The sequence below is a fragment of the Macrobrachium nipponense genome, chromosome 31, assembly GCF_015104395.2.
Source record: "Macrobrachium nipponense isolate FS-2020 chromosome 31, ASM1510439v2, whole genome shotgun sequence".
NCBI lineage: Eukaryota > Metazoa > Arthropoda > Malacostraca > Decapoda > Palaemonidae > Macrobrachium > Macrobrachium nipponense.
In genome coordinates this window covers 40,725,713-40,747,644 of record NC_061093.1, presented here as the reverse complement: position 1 = coordinate 40,747,644, position 21,932 = coordinate 40,725,713, and the positions used below count along the sequence as shown (strand labels likewise).

General features: G+C 39.5%; 1 protein-coding gene across 2 annotated transcripts in view; it reads left to right on the top strand.

Moving 5' to 3' along the window:
- Positions 1–3,054: 3,054 nt before the first annotated feature.
- LOC135206905 (guanine nucleotide-binding protein G(o) subunit alpha) overlaps positions 3,055–21,932 on the top strand; it is a 676,543-nt gene continuing 657,665 nt past the window's right edge. Inside the window, exon 1 of one of the 2 annotated variants that reach the window (XM_064238395.1) lies at positions 3,055–3,241. In XM_064238395.1, the coding sequence (XP_064094465.1) occupies positions 3,202–3,241 (40 nt within the window). In that variant the 5' untranslated portion in view covers positions 3,055–3,201. The remainder of the gene's footprint in view (positions 3,242–21,932) is intronic. The other variant, XM_064238394.1, reaches the window with a different exon arrangement.

The window sequence follows — 21,932 nt, the reverse complement described above, 5'->3', positions numbered from 1 at the left end:
AATTGACAGTTTGCCAAGTGTTTTCGTTCGTTCTCGACAGTATTTTCCATTTTTACACAAGTAATTTTTCGCCATAATGTGAAAGCGTATAAGCAAAACACTTTAGAAGTTTACATCCCAATCAATTTTTTTATTTTTTATGACAGTTTAGGCCAAACTGGAAGTTCTTTCAACACAGGTATATTGGGTATAACTAAACACAAATTCATCAGGCCTATGTCCCCAGAGTTCTTAACAAGAAACTTAAAACAGCATTCTTGAAAATCAACAACACCACACCACACAGATCTAAAAATTTATATTTAAATATATATATATTTAATATCTATATATATTATATATATATATATATATATATTTATTAGATATATACACCAGTGTCAGATGACCATTTAGGTCCAAATTTCCACCAGCCCAGTCAACCAGCTCGGTCGTTTTCTATCGAGTTTCAGAATCGTAGAGATCCAAGTGTCTGACAAATAGCTCTGCAAATGGTACCTTTTGAGCAAAAATACTTGAACTTTGGTAAGTTGGTACACTTTACTGAAAAAGTAAGGTGAATACTTTTTCATTCCTGTGCACAGAATTACGTTCCAAACAGATTAGGGGTTCCATTAGTATCAATAGTACCTATGCTAACGTATATTATTCAATGGGTTATTGTGTTCATAAAAAAATACTTTGTCCTAATACTTTTGGTGCTGTTACGCTACTTTTAGCCCACTAGTTGGCACTGCTGCTACTATAAGTATAATCATCAAGTCTGATAATGTTCAGAATATCAGATATTCACGTACATACTTGTCCAGATGAACTAAAATAATGTTTAACCCTTTCATATGGGTTATATATATATATATATATATAATATATATATATATATATATATATATATTCCTCTTCATTCTTTGTCATCCAGGGAATGGTATCTATATAGAAAAAGCTTAATAATTTTCGCCGCGAAATTTATTTTGACTCTCATCCCCAGCGAAGTGCACACTTACATAAAAATCAAAAATGCTTCCATTACAGTAAACACACTTTTGCTACATCTTTAAACACTACATTTTCAATTTTCAACATTATTTTTGCTTGTGTGTAAAAAATTATTAATAAGTGGAAAAAGCAGAAAAAATAAAAATTCCTTGTATTCTGAAATCTTTTTTAGTGGCAGTACATACCCTTTTAGTACATGATCAATACATGATATATTAATTTACTATGTTTGTAACGCTTCTTGTACCTTTTGTAATAAATGCTGTACTTTGAAATATGCATCTAATTATGTAGCTTCTATATAAATACTTTGCAAAAAGGAAAGGACTGGATAACAATGCAATGAAATGCCTTTTTTCTTGTACACACAGCAGACATATAAATTGTCAATTTTGATATGTAATTTATCTCATTTAGTGTAGATTCAGGCTTGTTCAAACTATGGGTCCAAGGGCCGTTATAAGGGCCCAAAGTTTCACAAATGTATGTATTATAAGATAAAACCAAATCCCTACTTGGTAATGCAGCAAGGTGGTTCAGGTGAGCGGTTTGGCTAATGGGCCTCTCTTGTTATATAACCTGCTTTCTATTCTTTCCTTTTCCTTGTGACACTCTTTTCTATCTTTTTTTCTAATCCTGTGCATGATCTTCTCTTCTGTCTTACAATTGCATCTTAAGTATATCTAATTTCTTTGTCAATCTTGTTGATCCGTTTTATACGATCCAAATAGTTGCACTTTTTTCAAACATACAGGTACAAGAAACCAACTCGAAAATAGAGGATGTGTTTTTTGTACTTACTAAGATAACCCAGGCCCAATCAGATTTAACCAAGGCTTACCCACAATTGATAGTCATTAGCATACTTAGCTAATGTATGATTATTGTTTTAAAATATTTTGAAGATTTGTTGTTATAAGTATGGAATGGGACACAACACCTATCAGTACAAAGCTTGACTTGTTACATGGAAAGACCTATTCTACATATTCTTTCATTATAATCAGGACTAGCAATACCATGATTACAAGGTGGGCTACAGCAGCCTCTGTATGTAAGTCAAAACTAGTCTAAGCTACAGATGCGTATGGTTTTCTGTATAACATCCTGTAAAAGTACAGGACAACAAGCTTGCAGTAAGAATGAAATATCCGTATATGGAAAATGAAGGTGAAGTAAATCCATTTAATTAACTAGAGCAGTTTATTTCTCTTCAGCTGCAAGGACATTCTGTATCACCTACACGAAAAACGAAAGTAGCTTCTCGTATAGTAGCAAGATGATTTAATAATAATTCAATTTGTTCATGAAAATAGTCAATGCAATGGAAGCTGCCATTCTAACGCCGAAAATGCACCAGCAACTCACTGAACATAGGGAAAAAAAAGAGCTGTCCGTTTTTAATTAAAGCCTTATTTAACGCAAAGGCATACTGCAAACGGCCATCGCAAATGCGTTAATGGAATCCTACGTACTGCACATATATATTTTAACGTCGTAATTATTTAACTAACCATAAATAAACTCAAGCTCATTCATTTGTGGGTCAGTGGGTTACAGATTTTGCTCTGCTTACAGTTGCCTATCAGTTAAGATTCAGTGAGATTCGTGGGTTAAAAAAAGGGCTAAATGAATGTAGGAAAAGAGTAATAAATGAATATTATTTTTTAGTTATTAATGCCTTGATAGTAAATAAGTCTACTTTCATCACCAAAATCCAGGTTTTTAATGAAGTGTTGGTAACTGTTCGATATATTTAGTACCAACACTAACATTGAGTAACAAAGAATAAAAACATTATATTTAAAGATAAGTAATTTATGTGAATAATAATTGAACTGGTACCTTTATGCAATTAGATCTTTCTTCGAACGTATACTAATATATATTAATGTTTGCTTGATTATTTGTAATAATTCACGTACATGTTGGTATTTCTGATTCTCCATGCACTCTTCCAGATGTGAAATCTGAATGTCATTGCATCGCTGCCTGCAATGATCAAGTTGAAATGTAGTGACACGATGTATACATTTATTTGTGTTATTTTGTGGCATTGGAGAGTAATTACATCCACGGGTCAAGGCCGCAGGACGTGAAAAACTTTTAACATCTATAAATTATAGGAGTATTCTACAATAAAGGCAGGATGTCCAAGCGAGTAAAGTAGTATATTGGCACGTGCGTGGCTACCCTCTTGTGACAATGGATATTGCTACAGAAGTTTGGAGCTCGACAAAACAAGGTGTAAGTTGATATAGCCCCTCAAGATGGGACTGTCATTTGCATTAACAGTGTATGTGTATACCTAAATGTGTAAATTTTCGAATGGTTGATTTTTTCTAGTCGGCCTACGCAAACCCAGGTCTAGGGCGGGGAGCTACAAGTACCTAGGTACTACCTACTAGCCTATACTCTGTTTTTTTTCATCTGTCCATCTGCCTGTGGTGTTTTCGTATGGTAACACTGCGTCCCAGGCTTTAAATAGTTAGGCTATGTCTAAGGTTTAGGTAAATAAAAGGATATCTGGGTGTACATTTGCAATTGAAAAGTGTTTTAATAATTTACTGTATTCGAAATAGTATACACCGTTAATATTCAAAATAGGACATTATTATAATTGTTGAATGTAACTATCTAAAGCCCGGGACGCAGTGTTACCATACAAAAACACCTCAGGTGGATGAACAGATGGAAATAAACAGAGTATAGGCCTATACTCTGTTTTTTTCCATCTGTCCATCCGCCTGTGGTGTTTGCGCATGGTAACACTGCGTCCCGGGCTTTAACTAATAGCCTATCCTATTTCGAATATTAACGGTGTAATTCGCATACAGTAAATTATTAAAACACTTTTCAGTTGCAAATGTAGTACACCCGGATATCCTTTTATTTCCCTAAAACTTAGACATAGCGTAGCTATTTAAAGCCCGGAACACAGTGTTACCATGCGCAAACACCACAAGCGGATGGACAGATGGAAAAAACAGAGTATAGTCACAATCAGGTTTACTTGTCAGGTCATCGGTTTACCCCAGTTCATCGGTTTACCCATCAGGGCATCGAAGCTAGAGTGAAAACTTGTAAAATTTGCATGCAGACAATAGTTTGTATATGGTTAAGCAGCCATTTTGATCGTTACTCCACTGGATTTTGCCAGCGAATGACCTTTCGTGCTCGGACCAAAATATGAATAAACTACTTAAGTTCATTGTTAGACTGTATATGCCTAATTAAGTTCATTATTAGACTAAAGGCCTAATTAAGTTCATCGTTAGACTGTATAGGCCTAATGAAGTTCATTTTTAGATTATAGGTCTATTTAAGTTCATTGTTAGACTGCATAGAGCTAATTAAGTTCATTATTAAGTAAGTTAATTGTTAGACCCTGCTGTGGTATTTGTAGGCTGTTTTGAGTCCAAATCATATAAAAAAATTTCCATCTGATAAGGACAATTTGGTACGGGTATGTATGCTTAGGCCAGTGTCCTGTCTTTTTATGAAGGCTGTGGACATTTTACCGTGTCATGGCAGGCTGCGTATTTGACTATTTAGCTGGCATTTCCGGTGCGCTTGGGCAGTCGGTTATTTTGGGACTTTTGTATCAAGTTACATTAAATGGGATGTGCGCTCATCGTGTTTTCTTTTTCTGGCTTTTGTCAGGGTAAAATACTGAATGGCCACTTGACGGCCACCTCCACCGTAGCGCGATCACCTTCCCGAAAATCGGAAATTACTATGGCATTAATTTGTGACTTGGGTAAAAGCACTCATTTCGACTTCAAAGTAAAGGTCTCGAGGTGTTGCTTCGATGGACACTGGCTCCTTGACTAATGTCTATCCTGGGTTACAGGACGTGTTAAAGAACTTTTTCAGGAAGGTGGTCGCGCTACTGTAGAGGCCAGTCATTCGGTCTTTTACTGTATAAAGCCGTGAACTGGCGAGAAAACACGGAATTTTGCTGGAATTAGATAGATAGTGATAGAACAAATGACTCGCAGGAGTTGGCAAAAGTCCTGAAATGAAATAAGAAAATTCGATACCATTCGTATACCATATGGTTCATCATAGGCACTACCAGCAGAATTCCCCTGTAAATTTCTAGGCCTATTAGTAGATGTAATTGGTATTTAGAGGGCAAAAGCCAGCTAGGCTAACATATCCGTGATCGTGAATGAGGTGAATAGCCTCTGTCTACATTGTGAAAGTAGACTTGAGTTTGACTGTCAACCTGACAGTTATACTCATTTCACTTGGACGCTCATCTTTTGAACCGGCGTGGGTGAACTGACAGGTAAACCTTATCATGAATACCTGGCCTGAGTTTATGCTCATAGCCTAGCCGGTCCTAGAGTGACCATAATCCTATGTAGCCTAACCTAGGAATCATGGAACAGATACATTTTACCTGCTCATTAATTATCTAGCAATTTTTAGTGTGAACCAAGAATTGTTACAGTATCATTAGCATAGGGTCCCAGAATTTGTTCCCATTTGATATGGTATTTTCACTTGCAGGAACGAATTTTGGTAAATTTAAAGTTAACTTGACCACCTTCTGGGTAAAATTTAATTTTAAAGCATTATTGCAGTTGGGGATTGAAAATATAATTTTTCTGTTTCACTTTGTGTTTGAACATTACTGAAACTTGTATCATTAGGCTAGTAAGTAAGTAATTATAAGATAATGGATTTAACCCTTATTTCCTGCAAGTTTGGGGATCAGTGGAAACCTTGGGGTTTATGAGATGCAGAAAAACAGAAGTAAAATCTGGGATGGTTTAATCTAACCTAACCTGTGTACTGTGTCCTTACTTTTGCAGGGGAAGTATACAAGGCTTGCCTCCTGGACCACCACCTAACCTAACATAAGATATCAGGTCCTCCTCTAGATCTAGAACCCAATCTCAACCTAGACTAGGAGCCCACCTGGAACCCCCCCATAGCATCATTTATGATGTTGGGTCCTTATGTAGCCTTAGACCCACCACCTAACATTACATATGCCACTGCAAATGACTTTTAAAAAGGCTGATACCTAGCCAACCACACTCAATTTAACATAATGTAGGGCACCATGTCCTTACCTTAGGGTTTGATATTAGATATAAAATATTCCAAAAACATACGGTAATCTGAATCACAACTAGCAAAAGGACTGATGTTATCATATTGGTCAGGATGTTCCCTAGATGATGTAAGCTGCTAGGTGTAAGACTTTGGAGCGTTAACCAGGGGTTTGCAAACAAAATCTTTTACATAAGTGACTTGTTAAGCAATTACATGGCTAAAGGTTTGTACCTCAGCAATCCAAAATTCAAATTTTGCGATGGTGCTGCCATCACTAGTGTAGGTGAACAGGACCTGCCCACTTTTTGGATTATTAGGTACAAAACAGTAGAACCTCCCATTTGTTCCTACATGATATACAAACCCTCGGTCCTTTACATGAAGAAGAAGCAGTTAGCTCTCTCATTGTCGCACCTGGTCTTTGGGAGTGGGAACCGTGGCGCTGTCCATACTATTTAGTGTCTTGGGAGCCGCAGGAGTTTGGACCCAGGTTTGTTCTTCGGTCTTTGATTCCAAAGGTGCTGCTCAGGGAACTGGGGCTGTGCCAGGAATGGCTATAGTAGCCCCCTCTCCTCCCCCTCTGTTTGTTCATGTATGTGGCTGTAATAGAATGATGCCTTGTGGCTCCTGTCGCTTCCACGCTTTTGTTGCGGTAGTGGGGCCTGTCTTCCCCTCCTCCCCTTTGGCAGCAGTTGTATTATCTCAAATTTTGAATTTAGGATGCCATGTGACCCTAAACGTTAGCTAAGTAGTTATTTGGTAAGTATATAATATATAATACCTATAATTACATGGTAAGTATATATAAGATTATATTATTATAAAAATGACATTTTACACTGAGCACAGTCCTATAATGATGAGTCCAAATCTTTGTCAAGTGTGAGATTTGCTGCCCTTTCACTCAATAAAACACCTGTTTTCCTGCTTGACAATGCATATGTTTTCACAGCAGTATTATATGCATTAGGGTCAGTCATTGGAATTATTAAAGATATACCACAGAAATTAGTACATAATTTTCACTTACTCAAGCCCAGCAATAGAAACTTCAAAATTATAACCCCAAAAATACCCGTAAATAACAAATGAAATTTTCACATATTAGGTTGGGTTTTGAACCTCGCATAAATTGATGGAAGTTAGAAGACAATAAAGCTGCTTAAACTGCAACGTCTGTGACAAGATCACACAGGTATTTATATTCTTGATAAAATAGCATCACAAGAACCCATTAGTGTAATCTGTAAATGACAGAATATATTATAAGAAATAATAAACATAAGTAAAAATTTAAAACAGAGTAAGCCCAATGTTGGAATATGGAATTATCATGTCAAAAGTAATGACACATGCAAGTGATTTTAACTCATCTTAAAGTTGGTCACTCTTGTTCAACCATCTTAAAGTTGGTCACTCTTGTTCAGCCCATATTTGAAGAATAGCCCTCAATGATTGACTCACTATATATGCCCAGACTTTAAGGTAATACTAATAGTTAAACAGTTTTTTTTGTGTGTGAAATAGTTAAACAGTTTTTTTTTTTTTTGTTTTTTTTTTTTGTGTGAATGTTCAGATTATAATTAACAACAAATGTAAAGTTTTGGAAACAAATCAGCCATAAAAATTTTATGAGGTTCCCACCATTTTCAGTCAATCCAAATCTAAAATTTTTAGGGAAATGTATATATAATTTGATTAAATAAAATATTAATGTTAATACCTCAAATCATTGGGGCCAGCCTTGCGAGAGGTAAATAAATTAACTCAGTGGTCTGGTTAAATTATTTAATGATGGAAACTTAAATGCCTACATGCACAGTACTGTATACTACACTGTACAGGTGTGTTAATTTTTTTTTAAGGTTTCAGAGTAATACTGTATTGTAATAGATTTTGTTTTAAATTACCTGTTGAGTAGTTATCATATTGCTATCTAGTGGTGAGTTAAAAAGGAATTCCTTGCAATTTATTTCATTTGTTTGCATGTAAGGTGTTTTTAAGTAATTTAAATTGAAGATGTGCTCATGATTGAGAATTTTATAGTATTAAAATTAATAATGGTAAGTTTCTCCATTATTTAGTATGAACATACTGTAGGGTTTACATTCCGTTTAAAATTGCTCATTCTTCAAAGTAGTTATCATTACAGCTGTCCGGTAACTTGATTAAATTCTGTTCCTTCAGTAAAATTGCTACTGAAGGTCAGTTGGTCTCATTTCCCATTGGCTTTTTAAATTTCGAGTATTATTTAGTGACAATAATGGCTTTTGAAGTGTTATATTTGGTAATTCAGTACATCAACACATTTTATGAGTTATTGAAATTTGTAAATAAACCTCTTGAGTAACATTTGTGCAAAATATGAATATAAACAAGAACGGTTATACTGGCTTGGTTTGTATGTTCTGTATGGAGATAATTTATAAGTCTTGTCATCAGAATTCATCTGCAGTAGGATTTCCTTAGTAGTAATAGACAATTAGCTATGACAACCTTGCTAAATTTAACAACATCGAAATGATATTGTTATTTTACAATAAAGTTTTGTACATACTTACCTGGCAGACATATACTTAGCTTACGTCTCTGACGTCACGACAGAATTCAAAACTCGCGGCAAACGCGACAGGTAGGTCAGGTGATCTACCTTACCCGCCGCTGGGAAGCGGGTGTAAGAACCAACATACCTTTCTTGCCAGATTTTTTCTCTCTTATACCTGTCTCCTGAGGGGAGGCTGGGCGGGCCATCAATCGTATATGTCTGCCAGGTAAGTATGTACAAAACTTTATTGTAAAAAATAACCAATATCATTTTTGTACATTGAACTTTCCTGTCCAGACATATACTTAGCTGATTGACACCCCTTGTTGGAGGGTACAAGACAGAAAAATAACAAAAAAAGAAAAGTAACAACACCTGTTGTAGGATAAAAATAACCTTGGTTCTTACCTGTTTAGGCTGAAGACTTCATAGATACTGTCTATTAGTCCTGCATAGCCATAAGAGCTACAGCGAGGGCGTGACCTACAGCTGAAAAGACTCTGGGTCTACTAACGGGACTTGATATCCGCTTACTTAGTAGAATCCAAGTCGGATCATGTCAATGGGGGTTCGCCCTCTTCTATGACAGAACCTGTCCACTACCAACGCAGGGAGCTTCAAACCAAATCCACCGATCACCTAACCAAACTAAAGTTATTAGTATTACGAAACGAAAAAAGATGCCTACCTGCATCATTTTTCATACAACCAATATGAACTCAATTAACAAAAACAAGGGAAAAAACTACTAAGGATATGTTCCAGCTCCCTGCCCCTCCCCAGCACCGAATCCGCCGATACGTACGGGCCTAATGCGAAGCACTCGTCATACGTAATACTGACGTCCTTTTTATGGTAGTGGTTGGTGAATCCTTGAATTACATCTCCAGAATGTAGTTTTCATCAGATTCTGAGGAGACATATTCTTATTAAAGGCCAAGGAAGTGGCAATGGCTCTCACTTCATGAGCCTTGACTTTTAGGAGCTTGAAATGTTCTTCATTACAAGATCTATGTGCTTCTTTCACAAGACTTCTAATGAAGAAAGACAGCGCATTTTTCGACAATGGTCTGCTGGGGTCCTTACAGAGCACCATAGTCTGTCCTCAATGCCCTTAAGGGTTTTCTTCTTCTGAAGGTAGTATTTTAAACTCCTAACAGGGCAAAGAGTTCTTTCAGGTTCTTCCCCTACTAGGGCAGATAATCCACGAACCTCAAAGCTCCTTGGCCAAGGATTTGAGGGGTTCTCATTCTTTGCTAAAAACGAAGGAAGGAAGGAACAAACCACGGAATCTCCTTTGAAACCTACCCTTCCTTCTAGGGCATGAATCTCACTAACTCTTTTAGCGGATGCTAAAGCCATGAGAAAGAGAGCTTTCCTCGTAAGATCTTTGAAGGAGGCTAAATGTGGTGGTTCAAACCTAGAGGACCTCAGGAAACGAAGAATCACGTCCAGATTCCAACTTGGAACTTCGTTCGAAGTTTTCCTTGGAAGTTTCAAAAGATCTTAAAAGATCATGAAGATCTTTGTTATTCGAAAGATCTAAATTCCTATGTCTGAACACAGCAGCCAGCATGTCCGGTATCCTTTGATAGTAGATACTGCCAAACGCATTTTTCTCTGAGGAGAACTAGGAAATCTGCTATCTGAGTCACAGAGGTACTGGAAGAGGAAAACTTCTGGTTCCTGCACCACCGGCGAAAGACATCCCACTTCGACTGGTAGACTTTAAGGGTCGAAGGTCTTTCTAGCTGAGGCGATAGCCTTAGCAGCTTTTTTTTGTCGAAAACCCCTTTGCTCTGACAAGACTTTTGACAGTCGAAAGCCAGTCAGATTGAGAGCGGGGAGGTTTCTGTGATACCTGTCGAAGTGGGGTTGTTTGAGCAAATCTTTGTCTTTGTGGAAGTGCTCTTGAATGTCCACCAACCATTCAGTACCTCTGTGAACCAATCTTGGCAGGCCAGAACGGAGCTACTAGCGTCATTCTTGTCATCTCCGAGATAGCAAATTTCTTGAGGGTTTGTCCCAGTACTTTGAAGGGGGGAAAGGCGTAGACGTCTAGACCTGTCCAATCTAGGAGAAACGCATCCGCTGATACTGCTCCTGGGTCTGAGATCGGGGAGCAGTAAAGTTCGATTCTTGCGTTCCTTGCTGTTGCAAAGAGGTCGATGTGAGGTCTGCCCCATCTTCTCCACAGTCTTGGCATACCTCTGAGTGGAGAGTCCACTCGGAAGGCAGGAGTTGATTCTTCCTGCTCAGGAGATCGACCCTGACGTTCCTTTCTCCCTGTACGAATCTGGTGAGAAGACTGATCTTCCTGTTTGAGACCACAGCAGAAGATCCCTTGCTGTTTCGTACAGGGAGAAGGAGTGCGTCCCCCCCTGTTTTTTGATGTACGCCAAGGCTGTTGTGTTGTCCGAATTGACCTGCACTACTGCATTTCGGACGTGGGGCTCGAAGGCTTTCAATGCCATCCAGACTGCCATCAACTCTTTCTTGTTGATGTGCCAGGACACCTGATCCCCCTTCCAGGTGCCTGACACTTCTCTTGTCCCGAGCGTCGCTCCCCAACCTGCTTCCTTCCGATGCGTCGGAAAACAACACATGGTTGGGTTTCGGCATGTAAAGAGACATTCCTTCCACAAAACGAAGTGGGTTGTTCCACCACCGAAGGTCTCTCTTGATTCCCCTTGAGATCTTGAAGGAGAACTCCAGATCTAGGGAGAGACGCCTCCAGTTCTGGTATAGGAAGAACTGTAGAGGCCTGAGATGCAACCTTCCTAGAGAAACGAATTGCTCCAACGAGGAGAGTGTCCCAGCAGACTCATCCACTCCCTCGCTGTGCATGCATCTTTCTCTAGGAAGGTCGTTATTTTCTCGTAGCAACGAGCTATCCTCTCTGGTGACGGAAAAGCCCGAAAAGCCAGAGAAGCTATCCGAATCCCCAGATAGATCCGCTCTTGACTGGATTAATTGAGACTTCTGGAAGTTCACCAGAAGTCCCAGAGAACTTGCCAATGTAAGGGTCTTTTTTGAAGGTCCTCCAGACATCTTTCTTGAGACTCGCTCTGATTAGCCAGTCGTCGAGATAAAGCGACACCCTCACTCCCTCCAAATGTAGCCACTGCGCCACGTTTTTCATTAACCCCATGAAAAACTTGGGGTGCAGTCGATAGGCGAAGCACAAGGCCTTGAATTGGAAGATGTTTCCTCCCATCATGATCGTAGTACTTCCGTGAAGAAGGATGGATCGGCACATGAAAGTAAGCGTCCTGAAGGTCTAGAGACACCATCCAGTCCCCTGGACGAAGAGCCGCTAACACTGAGGAAGTTGTCCCTCCATGGCGAACTTCCTCTTTTCCACAAAGACGTTCAGGGCGCTTACATCCAAAACCGTCTCCATCCTCCTGAGTTCTTCGGAACTAGGAATAGTCTGTTGTAAAAGCCCGCAGAGCGGGGATCTTTCACTAGTTCTATAGCCTCCTTCTCTAGCATGAGATCTACTGCTAGAGAAAGGGCTTGATTCATGATGGGGTCCTTGTTCTTGGCCACCAACTCCCTCGGAGTTGTCGTCAATGGTGGTCTTGACGAGAAGGGAATGAGGTATCCTTTGCTGACAATCGATAGGGACCAATTGTCTGCCCCTTTGTGGGCCCAGACGTCGGCAAATTTCAGTAGTCTGGCACCACTGATGTCTGGAGTCCTTGATCGCTATTTTCTTCCCTCTGACTGACCTAGAGAAGGTTTTTACCTCTCTTAAAAGGTTTTTTTTTTTTTTTCTAGTTCCTCTGGTTGAAGAACCTCTGACAGCGGTCCTCCTCGAAAGGGGCTCCTGCCTTCAGAGGAGTCTCTTTCTTGGTCCTTGGGTTGGAAGACAGAGCGAGGTTTCTGGCCGCCTGTGGGCTAACATGTCCTGAGTAGCCTTAGCGAAAGGGGCACTCGAGACATCTTGAATAATTTTCTTGGGAACAGAAAGAGGAGAGAGTTGAGCATACATAAGCGAGGCCCTTTGTGCATGTGAAACTGCCTTAGTGAGAAACGAACAGTAGACAGACCGCCTTCTTAATCAACTCCAGCTCCAAACAGTGAGGAGACTTCACTCGATCCGTCTCTCACTGCTTTGTCCATGCAAGTGAGGACGCAGTTAAGATCTTCAGGAGACAGTGAATCAGGGGTCTGGGTCTTATTAGCCAGAACTCCTAAAGACCAATCAAGGAAGTTGAAAACTTCCAGGACTCGGAACATTCCCTTCAGTAGGTGGTCAAGTTCGTTCATCCCCCACGTAGTCTTGGCGGACAAGAGGGCGGAACGACGAGCAGAATCCACCAATGAAGAGCAGTCCGAGTCCGCAGACGAAGGAGAGCGAGGCTAAAGGTCGCCCAATTCGTACCAGAATCCCAATCTGCCAGTCAGTTTAGACGGAGGGAAAGAAAAAACAGTCTTCCCTTTCTCTTCCTTAGAAAGAGCCATTCCCCAAAACCTCTAAGCGCCTTCTTCATGGAAACAGTAGGTTTCATCCTTACACAAGACGAAACCTTCGACGTCTTCGAAGTGGAGAATAAAGAAAGAGGAAAAGGAGGAGCCCCACAAGGAGAAAGGATATCTCCAAACTCTTGCAGGAGCAAATCTGTCAACCTCTTTTAGGAGGAAACAGAGGAGTCTTTTGGTCCTTCTTCTTCTGATGGATCCTGTTCTTCCTGAGCTGAAGAACCCTCATGATCCTTAGAGGCGCGACTATTCTTAAAAGAGTCTCTAGAGGAAGTAAGACGTCTTGGATACAAAGCTCAGAAACGTGCCTACTTGCAACATCCTTCTTGTCTGGAGGAGTGCGTTTTCCCAGATTCTTGGAGCCTAACAGGAGTAAGGCGGCTGTCAGGAGCAGAGCGCCTGTTTTGAAGAAGAACTTCTATCAGGCTCTTGGCGCCTATCCAAAGGAGAGCGGGCTACCAGGCGAACAGCGCCTGCCATACGAGAAGCGCTACCAGGCTCTTAGCGCCTGAACCGAGGCGAGAGGATCTCTGGCGACGAGCGCCTACTAGGTGAGCGCCTACAAGGGGAGAAGCGCCGCTAGGATCTCGGCGCCTGACTCGAGGAGAGTGAAAGTCAGGATTAGAGCGCCTGCCCAGGAGAAACGCGCCTAACAAGCTCTTGACGCCTGTCCCAGCGAAGAGCGCCTGTCCGATTTAGGGCGCTTGTCAACAGGAGAGTGGAGGCGAGACGAGGAGCGGCTACGAGGCGAGTAGCGCCTACTAGGCTCTTGGCGCCTATCAAGGGAGCGATCCTGTCTCGAGAAGAGCGTCTGTAGGGTGAAAGATCTCCTACGAGCAGTCTGCTCCTTGTCCGAAGGAGAAACAAAGACATCCTGTCTGTCAGGCGAATGGCGCTTGGACGCAGATGGGATCTTGTCCGAAGCAGAAAAAGTCTCCTGCGAGAATCCGAACGCACAGGTGAGCGGGCCGCTTCCGTCAAATAGCGAGAGTCAGGAGAGGGGAGCCTGACTTCTTTACAGGAAGCGAGACGTCCTTCCTACGACGAGACGACACGCAAAAACGAGCCAGCCAGAGCCGAAATCTGCGCCTGAAGGTTAGCCAACACCCTTGCAGGAGAATTCACAAACTCTTGAACGGTGACGAGGCTCGATCTCTGCTCGGGGAACGATACTCCTGAGATCTCTTACGTTTCTTCGCTTCCACCTCAGGCTCTTCCGAAAAAAACTTCAGGGCTGGATGGACGGGCGCAGGGAGCGTTCCAGGCTCTCTTCGAAGGGCGCGAGGCTTCCGAAGAGCTCCATCCTCGTTTAGGAGAAGGCGAAGGCGAAGACGAGAAGCATTGGCGCAATATTTCTCTCTTGGAGCGATCCAAGGTAGCCTGGGAACGATCAACAGGAGCTACCGAGGGGACGCCTGACCGGTGGGGATGCTCCCTAACCTTCCTGCGGCTTTCGACTTTCCTCCTCCACTGGGACTGGGAGTCTGGAAGAGGTCTAGGCCTGGAAGCATTAGGGAGCCGATCAGACGCACCCTCCACTGCACTGGGTTCACTGCACCAATCAACTATTGGAATCACTCTTACCTTCTAATTGTTTGATTTTCCTCTCCATACTGCGAATGGTGGCTTTCATGGAGGCCACTTCCGAAGGCGCATCTTCGGCTTTCGGTGCAGGGAGCAGGAGCTGAAACTGACAAAGGAGCTACTTCTAAAATAGGATTATCTATATCCAACTCGCTAATACGAGATCTACTACTGCTCCTAGAAGAAGCTTTCCTAACTTTATCCTTTTCAAGCTTCCTCAAGTAGGAAGACAAAGACTTCCATTCATCCTCATTCAGCTTTTCACATTCATTACAAGGATTATTAAAGGTGCATTCATTCCCTCTACACTTCAAACATACCGTGTGAGGGTCTACCGCAGCTTTCGGTAGCCTCACCTTACACTCAGTCATACAACAAACTCTAAACATAGCAGTTTTTCTTAGTGTCAACATCAGACATCATGAATCCAAGAAAAATCCAAAGAAAAGTCAAATAACTGTCCACAAATCGCGAATGCCAGGCCAAAAGATCGGGTACTTCACCAAAAGTCCGTAGAAACAATCCAGGGCGAAAACGAGAAAAGAATCCAAACTGTCAAGAGGTACCGACAACAGGTGTGGTCGACACCGACGACAGAAAAAATCTGGCAAGAAAGGTATGTTGGTTCTTACACCCGCTTCCCAGCGGTGGGTAAGGTAGATCACCTGACCTACCTGTCGCGTTTGCCGCGAGTTTTGAATTCTGTCGTGACATCAGAGACGTAAGCTAAGTATATGTCTGACAGGAAAGTTCATGTACAAAATGCATTAATTTCCAATAGGATGTTCATTGAGATCTATAAATATTGTTAATATCCTAGTTTAATTGGCTATTCTAGAAAACTTTTTCATCTTTTTTTAATTTATTTAAATTATTCTAGAAAATGTTTTCGTCTGTTTATCAGTAGCTTTATGAAAATTATCCAAGTTTCAAATGAATTTTTTTTTTCAGATTGTTACAAAGTGCTGAACCCCCTACTAATTTACAGTTGGTAAGCAAAATTTCTATAGCCCTTAAGTAGTAAGATGTTGATTCACATTTTCTTAAATTGTTGTTTCAAGTGTTACTGATTTATTTCTTCGCAGTCTTTATAATCCACTTAGCTCATCCATTTCCAGTTTCTGTAGTGTACTAGTTGCAATTACACTGTTAGAGATCTGAGTACGTATTCGATGTTGTGCAGAAACTTTTGACCAGTGGATCAGTCCTTCTCCTATTAATAGACAAAACCCCAAAAGCATGCCTGTTTGAAAAAGAAAAATAGTAGCATAAGATACATGTTAATTAAAATTGTAGGATATTAGGGTTGCAATTCAAATAATCAGCATTGAGATTGAAAGTACAGTAGTTTGATCATGATGTTGAATTTTAGGGATCATTTGTTTTTCTTATTTTTATAATGCCAGTTATAATACATATACAAAAATATTTGTATTGGTAAGCTTCAAAGGTGCATTTATACAATAAGTATTTTTATTATGAAAATGAAATCTAATGGCATAGCATAGTAACCATTAAGTATGGTATAGGTCAGTTTGATATTCGTATATTTAACTGGGCCCCACCACCACAGTGTGTGTATATACTATATAATACACATACATTTCATAAAAATGTAAAAAATAACTGTCCTTTGATGGTAAGCAATGCTATATAGGTAGAATGAATGGTTGGTAACTGCTTACAGGCATAAAAAGACAGAAAGCATTTTAGGGGCGGGGGGAAGGCCAGCCATGCAGGGTTGGCAGAAAAAATTGTTAGAAACATTGTTTACAAGGCACAAGCAATTAGTAAAAGGGTTATGGGGGAAGAGGAAGCTTGGGAGGGAGTTACGTATTGGGGTTGGGGGCAAGGGGTGGGGAGGCAATGCAGGATGGGGGAAGGAGAGGAGGGAGGGTGTTTAACCTCTTTAGAGCTTTTTGCAATTATTGGCTTAAAAGCACGGAGCCATTTGACACATCATTGTTTATTGCTTTTAATCAACTTATATGGATGTGTTATCAATTCAAAGGTGTATGGTAAAAGGTACATGGATGGCCAAGAACTTGTATTTTGTGTAAGCTTTTCTACTGGTATTGGTGGAAATGGGATTGATTTCATCAGGTGAGCAGCGATAAGGATATTTATAATATATGATCATTTTGTTATAGGGAAAACTCTTTCCCCTCCTCCAGCACGGTTTTGGAGTCAGGAAATGGTAAAAGAAAGGTAAGCTTCACCTCAAAAGTAAAGATTTTTAAGCTAAAATGAATGTTTTGGGTATTTACCTATCACATTGAGATTCCTCCCTCTTCCCCTCTTAAGAGATCAAGAAAAAAATGACGACCAAGGCAATCGTTGTCTCACCCTCACCCTCCAAAGAAGAGGGCTAACTATTGGGAGTGTTTGTTAAACAATTGTTACAACTGTAACAGTTTATTGAACCCAACCAAAGCCAAGTAGTTGCAGATAAAGCAAGTGATAGAGGGTAACTACCTGCGCAATTTATTCAATAAAATTCACTAATATATAATATATATAATTATATATATATATATATATTATATACTGTATATATATATATATATATATATATATATATATATATATATATATATATATATATACACACACACTGTTCTCCCTGATTTCGGGGGGTGGCCTGATACCAGAACCCCCCCCCACCCCCACACACACACACACAAAATAGTTGAAAACCCCCATAAAAGGCTTAAAATTGCCTATTTGGTTAGTTGAAACCACTAAAAATGTTTATAGTACCTTTTTTTTAATAGTTTTATCATAAAAATTGGTATTTAATGATGAAATTGATTAAAAAAACTGGAATTTTGTGTAATATTTCTCATAGTAAAATACCACGAATAGGCAAATTCCCATGAATAATAGTAGGTATATGTTCCAGAGAGAAATCCGCAAAATATGTGAGTCCACAAATCCGGAGTGCGTGAGTATGGGGGTTTCACTGTATATATATATATATATATAGATACAGTGTAAAACTCGAGATACGAAATTAATCTGTTCCTAGGTGCCCTTCGTATCATAAGGTTTTCGTATCTTGGACCACATTTTACATGTAAAATGGCTAATCCGTTCCAAGCCCTCCAAAAACACCCCAGTAAATTTCAAAATAAAGCTAATTTGACCTATAAACAATGAAATACTACAACAATTTGGACCATTCAATACCTAACTTAATAATGAAATGCAAATGAACCTGTAAATAAAGTGTATTAGTGTACATGGTATACAAGAAATACTGTACGTAAAAAGTGGCAGCAGAGGAGGAGGACAAACGGCAGATACGTACGTCCACTTAACTTTACAAAAACTGAAAAAAAAAAAAAAAAGTTTTTTTTAATTTTTTTTTTTTTTTTTTTTTTTGTTTTTTTTTTTTTTTTTTTTTTTTACAGAATTTCAACTTCATCACCACTTTCAACTTTTCTGTTTTTTATCACTTGGTTCTTCCTTTTTGTTTTGCGTACAACTTCTGTTTTATCACTTGGTTCTTCCTTTTTTGCTTACTCCTGCTAATGCTAAAGGCCTCTTTAAAAAATAACGATCCAAGGAAGATTGCTTCTGCCTACTTTTCACAATGTTCCTGAAACGACTCGGGCAAATGTCATCGAACTGCGCAAGCATACGACCTGTGTGAGCCTTTTTGGGGTGTCTTTTTTTTCTATAAACATGTAGTGTTCATTAACGGCTGCCCGTCTTGATAATTATCTACTAATTGTTGCACCTCATGACTCTGTTGGCCCTGGTGTCCATCGAAACCCTATTCAACCAAATGCTCTCTCTGCAACTGATATGGGTATTGAATGTTAGGCTGCTGACCTTCAACATAAACTAAAGTGCCTTGATTATACTGGTATGCATGTTATAAATGATTGGTCAACACCCTCTGTTCAGCAGGGAGTGGAGATTCTACCAACCTTGCAAAGTTTCCAGTTATCCCATCAGAGAGACCTTGATCACTATACCCATGTGAGAGGTCTTGGGTCACTTATCCCACGAGAGAGATCTTGGTCAATCATATCATATATGTCGTCACTCAAGAGGTGCTCTTTTTTTCCATTTTTCTGTGAAAAAGATATGAGAATTTTTTTTAAATACACATGACACAAACACCATCACAATGTCAACTCTGACTAGTAGATTCAGAAACAGTTGACGATCCCGAAACGAATACTGCGTGCGTACTATAATGATGCTGGTACCGAGTGGCCGAGGCACGCCACCACGTACATAGATGCATGATGGGAGGGACACTGGCCAATAGGAGAGAAGGATCTCATGGTGGTGACTAGCATCAGGAACCAATGGGAGAGCAGGAGGATGGTGGCGAATCTACTAGTACTAAGATGGCGGCGCGCAGCGCGTGTTTCAAAGGTTGTTATCGGTGGTTCGGGCAAATCTCGGACTTTCAGAAACCTTTCGTATCTTGAAAACTTTTCGTATGTAGAGACGTTAAATTTTTAGTATTGGCTTTTGTATCTCAAGTTTTTCGTAAGTTGAGCATTTCGTATCTCGAGGTACTACTGTATATATATATATATTACTTGCTGTTTGTGTGTAATTTCTTAACCAGTTGAATTTGAATTTTCCACAATGAAATGTATTACCTGTAGCAGTTAGCATGAAAATACCAGCCATGTCTGTCATGGAAAATGGCATTGCAACCTTGCTAATTTCTTTTCCTGGTGCCACCATGCAGGCCGTTGCATTTGATGTTAGGCTGTTGATTTTCTTCCATATCACACCAGATTCTTTCAGTGGACCCATCCTATAAGTATAAAATATATTGGATCCCCCTTTGTAATGACTTAATTTGTTTAAGGGGTTGCCGTACCTACACACAATTGTATACAGAATGAGTGAACTTGAGGATTAGGAAAGTGTTTCTCTAGTATTTTTGATCGAGGGCTTTTACTTCGATATAACAGTTCAGATTGGAAAAAACAATTGAAAAATACAAAACTACCAAATTCGTAAAATTATTATGGTGAAATACCAACATTTATCACGGAAAGTCATGGCTAACAGGCCTGAAATGTTAAAAGTATGAAAAATGAGCAGTAACACGCATGAAAATTGAGATGATTCACTTAAAGATATTAAAATGGAAAGGTTACCATTCATCAAAGTAGGGAGTGATCCAGCTGCCTTTCGGAAATGCATAAGCCATAGATGAAGACTTGATGGGCTTCTTAGCAATGTAATAATTGCACTTCCCAGTTTGAGCAAAGTCATCATTAATTATCTGGAAATAAATGGGTTATCTCTCATTAGGTTACTGATCTGTATAATTGATATTGGAGACTGATCAACAATATGTTTTGTCAGTGTGCACTAATGTATATGGTAAAACAGCACACTTACGACAGGGTAAAGGAATCTCTGGTTGTCAGTGATTGAAATAATGTGTTTTTTCTTTGTTGTTTTCACAGCATCTGTTGCATAATTTGATTTTGATTAAAATTTCCTTATTTGTTAGGCCAGAATGAGTGACCATAACTCCTTTCTTTTCATTAGCTCTAGGGTGGTGACGTATATAGCCAAACCCATAGTAACGATTGGTTAAAATAACTGAGAATAGTAACCTGTGCACATTAATTGTAACCTAGGCAATGGTCTTATCATAGATTAATTTAGGCCAGGAGGGGCCAGGGACTAATAGTTCAAAGTGATTACTTTTCATTTTTTCCATTGAGCTCTTCCTACCAAGTCGTCCAATTGGACTCTTTGTAAAGTAGATAATAGTATCTATCCATTGTTGTCCTCTGGTGAGTAATTAGTGTCTCAAGATTCCCACTGTGTTTCTATGCTTGTCTATCTTGATTTTAATCCTTCCTAGAATTTAATGAATAGTCTTTGCTGTCGATTATCTTACCTTTTTCATAGACAAAACATCACAGAGGACTGCCATTCTATCTTCTTTAATCCGCTCTCTTTCCTCAAACGAACTTACTACAAGCTTTCCGCCATCGTAGATTTTCTTGTAGACTCCGTCTTTTGCAGACTGTATGGATGCATGAGAAATTAGGTTTCTACCGTGTTGCTATTTATTTGTATTATAGGTGGTAGTTTTTTTAGGAGAAATAAATTTTGGAGACACCCATCAAATTTTGGTTGGAATGGTGACTGGTTTATTGTAAAGGTGTGTCTGAAGTTTTGCGATGTTTGATGAGAAACAAGTTGGCGAGTAGTGAGAGAATTTAAGAGAGGTGGGAAGATGTGTAAGCGGAATCTGCACATTTACTTTTTGTGAGATGAAACGAAGGAAGGTTAGAGGATTCGTGGGCATAGTGGTAGAATACTTAAGTTGAGCAAGGTATGCACAAGAACACTGTAAATCTTGTGTACTAAAGGAATGGTGTCCAGTTTAGTTGAAAGTTTGTGTAGTGTCATAGTTTTCACTGTCACAAAAATTTACTTCATTTACAAAATTGATTTACAAAGGAATGCATATTAAAAATATGAAATGCATACCAATGCAAGCATTATATATTGAGAGGGAAGACTTTTCCCATAAACAGTCATCAAGGATGGATATCATTAAGCGGCTGTTTATAAATTTGCTAAATCTTATGTCTTTAAACAATTTGACATTTTGTTTTACTGGACATTTCAATGATTTGATATATATATCACTTTCGATTTTCAGAAAATGTGCCTTAATTGGAATATGGGTAGGGTTAAATTCCACTTACCATGAATAATTGATGCAATGCAGACCCTCTCAATAGCCCAAGGAATTTTTCCGTGTGCAACGAGGTCGTCTAGAGAATCCACTGGGACAGTGACTATAGGCACGGCTAGTAGAGAAGTTAGTACGCCACTGTAAGCAGTGTCGATGATGAAGGCTACCAATAGCCAGGTAGCCATGAATACCCGTCCTGTATCCGTTTCAGGAACAGTTTCAGCGGCTGAGGAAAATCGACCTTGTCATTGATATACCTTTTTGATAACAACGTTAGACTGGCAGATTTTCTGTAGCAGTAGTGATTTTGGCATGAGAAAGATGTTACTATTAGGCTCTCAACTCGAGGCATTTTATCGCATGCTTTTGTATGTGGGTGGTGGTTTTTCTTGACTAAAATGCAAAGAGACACGAAAAATACCGAGTTTTCTTACGTTCATTAACAATAGCTCTTATAATCCAAGCTGCTCGAAAGGTAACCATTCTCTGTGAAGCTTTGACCAGCAAGTAATCCATGAAGCGTCCTATTATCATACTGATGATCAT